Below are 5,831 nucleotides of genomic sequence, written 5' to 3'. Positions count from 1 at the left end.
CATTGACGCAAACAGTGAAAGTTGGAGTAGAGATGCACTGGTGAATCCAGTTGATGAAACGATCTGGTATGGCTAGTGCACGCAAGGCCGCAAGGATGAATTCCCATCTTACCGAGTCAAACGCCTTCCTCAGGTCGACTTTAAGCATAGCCCTCGGAGAGACATTCCGCCGGTTGTAACCATGGACCATGTCAGTGGCTAGTAGGACGTTTTCGGATAAGAGGCGGCCTGGCAGAAAAGCTGACTGAGATGAAGATATAACGGAGGAAAGAAGGTTCTGCAGCTTGGTGGTAAGAAGCTTGGCAATGACTTTGTAGAGTGTGTTGAGGCAAGAAATCGGCCTGAAATCCGTTGTTCGAGATGCATTTGTTGATTTCGGGATGAGTACTAAAGAGGTTGTGTTCCACTGTTTGAGTAGCTTTCCGGATACGAAGAATTCTCGGATGGCTGCCATTACCTCTGGTCCCACAACATTCCAAGATTCTCTAAAAAACTCCGCAGGGAAGCCATCAGGCCCACAGGTTTTGTTTCTAGGAAGGGATTGGAAAGCCAGCTTGATTTCCTCATCAGTAACCATCCTGTTGAGCTCGTCACGCTGGGAAGCTGAGCATCTGTAGGTTAACAGAAGGTTCATATCTTCTTGCTCCATCGAGAAGGGTGCAGAATCACCACCAAGTAAATTTGAGAAGTAGTCAACACAGTGGTCAACGATGCCCTGTTGAGTTTGGATTTGAGCGCCATTATCATCGATCAGGCAAGTGATGGTGTTGACTGACTTCCTGACATTCGCTATTTTGTGGAAGTATCGAGACTTGCAGTCGCCCTCCGCAAACCATGTCACCCTGGATCTTTGTAAGAGAAAACTTTCTTCCGCGACCGAAAGAGTGTTGAATTTTTGTTGGGCGTCAAGTTCCTGAGCAGCATTGGCCATAGAAGAGACCGCGAGGGTAAGGCGTTGCGCATTGAGGAGCAGATCATGAGCTTCTTTTGTTCTTTTCTCTAGATCAGAGTAATTCTGCTTGTTGAATTCCTTGATTGGCTTTTTCAGGGCTTTCAATTTTTTGGAAACTCGAAACATGGCAGATCCAGGGAAACTCAAAGAGTACCAATGTTGACTAACCAGATTCAGGAAATCAGAGTGTTGGAAGAGGAAGTTGAAAAATTTGAAAGGCCTCTTTACCTTTTGCATAGAAGCATCCAGCACTACTTCACAGGAGGCATAATCCGAGAAGTCTGGTTCACCAAAAACACCGAAGGAGGAAGGATACAGGTCGCTCCAGCTTTCATTTATCAATATACGGTCAATTTTCTTCGCAACCGGCCTGGTTTTGCTCTTATTCCACCAAATGAATTCATTTCCTTTATAGACGAGATCCGCTAATTCAGCTTCTAAGAGGCAGTATCTGAAATCTCTTATTCTTCTGTCAACGTTTGGGGAGAAAACAGATTAATGTTCATAAAAAAAACAAATACATCATTTTTGGATCAAGAGTTTAGTTTGATTTTTCGGATATGGTTTATGACTTCAGAATGATGATTCATCGTTTTGTTTTTAGGTGTGCATGTTAGGGTCTATAACTTACAATTCAACTTAGGTATATAAATTTTGTTTTAAACAGTATCCACTCCAATTTTTTTGTAGATTGACTTTTTGATTTCTTATTTTGAAAAGATTAATTTTTAGACTAGATTTAAAACTTTTATTTTTACTGAGGTAATTAATTACAAATATATATTGGTAGAATTATATCTATTTTGTGTATTGTTAGAAAAAAATTCTTCATCGTATGGTATATAATAATAATTAATACTAACTATCTTTAGAATGTGGTATGGTTTTGTGGAGTAAATGATTTAAAAATTAATACTAATTGTTTCTTAGTAAGTGTGAAAAACTCATAATCACATATCCATTTTTCCAATAATATGCGTTTTTAAAATAAATTTCAACCATGGCATATCTCAAAATAAATAAAACCATTTCTTTTAGTACAATTGCGAGATTAAATCAGTTTTAGTAATAACATTCAAGTTGAAAATGAAAGGACTAGAAGGAGCGAAAATTACTTTATTTTCAGACTGCATAAATTGGCTAGAAGAAGCGAATAGAGTATGAGATAGTCTACGACAGAAGAGTAATTTTAAGATCAAGAATCGATTTGTTGGTGTTCAGGAAAACTGATTCAACGACCCTTCTTGACGTCGTTCAACATAATGTTCTCATATCAGATTTTGATGCTCGTAAATTTGTAGAGTTCTTGGATCGATTGTATCCTTCCCTCACACAAGATTATGACAAAAATTAGGACAACTGAGTAAGTAACATGAAGCATATATTAACCATTTTGAGGTGCATGAAGCTTCTCCTATCAGAAAAATAAGGTAATCAAGGGCATGATAGTGATTCCATGTCCTAGTTTCCTAAATTAAATACATCATAGATAAAACAACTTCATCATATCACATATCAACAAAGAGAGAACACACAAATTAGAAAAATATCAGTAGATAGGTCCTACACGTCTACAAACACTCGTTTTACAAAACAAAGTGATGAAACTTTTTTTTTTTTTTTTTTTGACAAACAGTAATGAAACTTAGGATATGAAAACTACATATATATAAGGCAGGAAAGCATTTAAGGATTGGATCTGAAAGGATTGCGCTCGTTTGATTGAGGATGATCTACCTTGGGAGAGAGATTGTATCCTTGAAGCAGATCACGAATCTTTGAGTACATCATCACCTGTGACGGGTCTCCTCCACCGCCGCCACTGCTCTGTGATGCCACCCTCGAGTTTTCCTGCAGCTTAATCTTCTCAAACAGATACTGCTTCTCTGCCTCGGCCTCGTTCAGCCTCTGTTTCAGATAGTTACTTGCGTATTCCTCCTCAGACTTGTCCATTTTCGCTAGTACGATCCTTTGCAACCGATCAGCCTCTCGCTTGGCTTCGTTGGCTTTAAGCTGGAACATGTCTGCCTCAGCTTGCTTAAGCCTCACGATTCTCTCAAGCTCGTCTATCTGAAGTTTCTTCTTTTGCCTATCCGCTTTCAAATCTGCTACTTCCTTGGCTTTGTCTTCGAGCTCTCTATCGCAAGTCTCGAGAGCCATGCGTGCCTTTTTGAACATCCTCATCTTCTCCTCAGCAACTATCTCCATTTTCCTTAGAGTCTCCTGTACAACTTCAGCAATTCTGTTGCATGCATCCTGAGGTGCCATCTGACGTCCACCTTCCCCATTTTCAAAGCTGTTCGCGGAGTCTAACTCGATCTCTTCAGTAACAAAAAGGATTCAATTAGACAGTCAAGAGTAATGTTTATTCATAAATAAGCAAATGTACACTTGCCAGTCGTAGTTAGCAGGTTACCTTGGAAAAACATTAATATTAATTTGGCAGCTGTTGCTTCAGCTAAACCACCCTTAATCTTGTCAATAAGCTCCTCACACTTCCAGAACAGTTTCCTACCTCGTTGATCTTCGCTTCCCCGGAAAATCCTACTCACAAAGTCGAGTTCTTTCATCAAAGATTCCCTCTCCCAGTTTGGTGCACAGTGCTGAAACACATCTTTGACCCAACCAAGCAGCTCAGAAGTGCGGTTACAAGCCCGGCACTTGAACACTATTTCTCCTGGACTTGATGTATTATTATTCTTAGCAGAAGATGATCCCGTGGTGATCTGTCCATCTCTAATAGCACAATCCGTATGAGTCCAGTGTGAACACAAGTCACAACCGATCCAGCGGCAGGTATTGACAGAAAAATCAAACTTGTTACAGATGGTACACATACAAAGGTTGCAGAATCCTTTCCTGTTGGTGCATATTTCGCAGTAGCAATCATCAGCCGGTAGTTGGTTTTGGCAGGCTATGTTTCTGCATCTCTTGTAAACGAAAATCTCGATAAGAGACTGCTGAGACAGACTGATGTTCGGGTGCAGAAAAGCCTGGATTCCAGTATTTATGGCTACAAGTATCTCAAGCTGCACCCGGTGAGCTCTAACAAGTGTTGCAAAGTTCAAATCAGATCTACTCTGAACAACCTTCTGCAAGAACATGAACTCATCTACGCTCTGCGCTACATTCCCTTCAAGAATAGACTTAAGACCGTTCTTCAACTCATCAAGAAACTCATCCGGTAATCGATGCATCCTCTCCGCAACCAACTCGAGTCTTTCCCTAGCTATATCCCGTACTGAGACCTTATCCGCATTAGAGACATGGTGCATCACTGCATTCACACTTTGTTCATGAGAATCAGGCTCAGTCTTTTGACGACTCATCATAGTCTTGGTCCCGAGGGGGGCAACAGCGTCTCCCAGCGGCCATGTTTCTTGAGAACTCGCACTTTCGGCTGGAGACTCACGCCGTGGCTCCTGATCAGAAGAGACGAGTGAAAGAGCTGTTTCAAGCCCTCCACTTCGTAGTTGCTGACGTGGTGGTAACATCTGGTGAGGAGGATGATTTGAACCAGATGATGTGCCCATCAATATTTTAAAACCAACCACCCAGTTCAAAAAAAAAAAAAACAAACTGCACATTCAAAAGAAATAAATATATGAATCCAAGCTCTAAAATAGTCATTAAACCAGAAACATACTTCTACAGAATTAGTAAGTAACAAGCTATGAATTTGACTTTAACCCAGAAAGAAAGAAAAAAACACTCAAATTCCCAAATTGAATCCCTAGAAATCTCAGTCAATTAGTCAAATTAGAAACGACACAAAACGAAGAATCTTACAAATAAAATCGATAGATATCAATTAAATTAAAGCCTAGATGCTATAAACATTGATTCCTCTATAACGCCAAAAAAAAGGTCAAAAAACAAAAAATCGATTTTTGAAAGTAGCATTGAAGTTCAACAGCTAGACTATGAAATGAACCTTTGTTTTAACCTTTACAGAACAAGAAACTGAGAGAGTAGAAACGCAGATCGGAGCAGAGAGAGAGAGAGAGAGAGAGAGAGAGAGAGAGAGACCAAAAGAGTAGGACTCACCGGAAAGGGGAGAGACGTCGGGAGATGTAGCCGAGGAAGAACAAACAATGAATGAGAGAAGAGAATAATAATAATATATATTCTCTTTTTTTTTTTTTTATTACAAAAGAAAAAAATAAAGATAAGAATCGTTGACCGAAGACAAGAATTTTGGGGCTTTGACAGAACTCAAGAAGACTGTACCTGATTTACTTCTAAACACTCCGCACAGTTGTCGGTTTTCAATATGTAAAGGCAACCTAGCCAGCCGGTTACAGGTGATCTCCTCGCTGTATTGACTTCAGCTGTCTGTTTAACTTTAGAATTTTTTTAACACGTCATCGTTTGAAGTTTTTTTTTAAACCCCTTTTATTTTATCAAAAAAGAGTTTATTACTGTTTGACTTCTTTTTCTTTTTCCCTAACTTCATTGAATGTTATTGTTATTTATGGGATAAATTAAACAATTTGAATAATCATATCCTAAACAATATAACCCTCATGTAGATAAAAAAATTTCTTTAATCTTTCATGGTCATTCATTCTATTATCCTTGGTTGTAAGTGTTTTTTCAAAAACAAAATCTTTTATTATATCTAAAGTTTTTTGTTCTTGTATATCTACTTCAAATTTTAGAGTTTTTGTTGCTATTGTTGAAATTTTTTACTTTATGTACGTTATAAATTATTATTTTAAAGATGTTTGCTTATATTCATTTGGGCACCTATATTTTTAAAGTTTCAGTGTGTTCCAACATCGTTTCTATTTATCTGTGCATTGTGACATGAATTATTATAATCTATACCACCTTATATTGTATATGGAGAAGGTTAAAGTGTCTCTAAGGACATCTC

The 5,831-nt window shown here is 38.6% G+C and overlaps 1 protein-coding gene across 2 annotated transcripts; it reads right to left on the bottom strand.

The window, feature by feature from the left end:
* Positions 1 to 2,440: 2,440 nt before the first annotated feature.
* Positions 2,441 to 5,199, bottom strand: LOC104770860 (protein OBERON 2). 2 transcript variants are annotated; one of them, XM_010495323.3, is made up of 3 exons: positions 5,000 to 5,199; positions 3,369 to 4,531; positions 2,441 to 3,273 (listed from the first exon to the last, which is right to left on the bottom strand). In XM_010495323.3, the coding sequence occupies exons 2-3, from the start codon at positions 4,483 to 4,485 to the stop codon at positions 2,639 to 2,641; spliced, it is 1,752 nt and encodes a 583-aa protein (XP_010493625.1). In that variant the 5' UTR covers positions 4,486 to 4,531; positions 5,000 to 5,199; the 3' UTR covers positions 2,441 to 2,638. The 2 variants fall into 2 exon arrangements, with proteins under 2 accessions (XP_010493625.1, XP_087336757.1); XM_087480631.1 differs by having other exon boundaries at positions 3,369 to 4,446; positions 5,000 to 5,153.
* Positions 5,200 to 5,831: the final 632 nt, after the last annotated feature.

This window comes from Camelina sativa, chromosome 2, assembly GCF_030686135.1.
Source record: "Camelina sativa cultivar CO46 ecotype springtype chromosome 2, ASM3068613v1".
In the NCBI taxonomy this organism is placed as follows: Eukaryota; Viridiplantae; Streptophyta; class Magnoliopsida; order Brassicales; family Brassicaceae; genus Camelina; species Camelina sativa.
The sequence above is the reverse complement of the archived record's forward strand: the minus strand, read 5'-3'. Positions and strand labels throughout refer to the sequence as shown.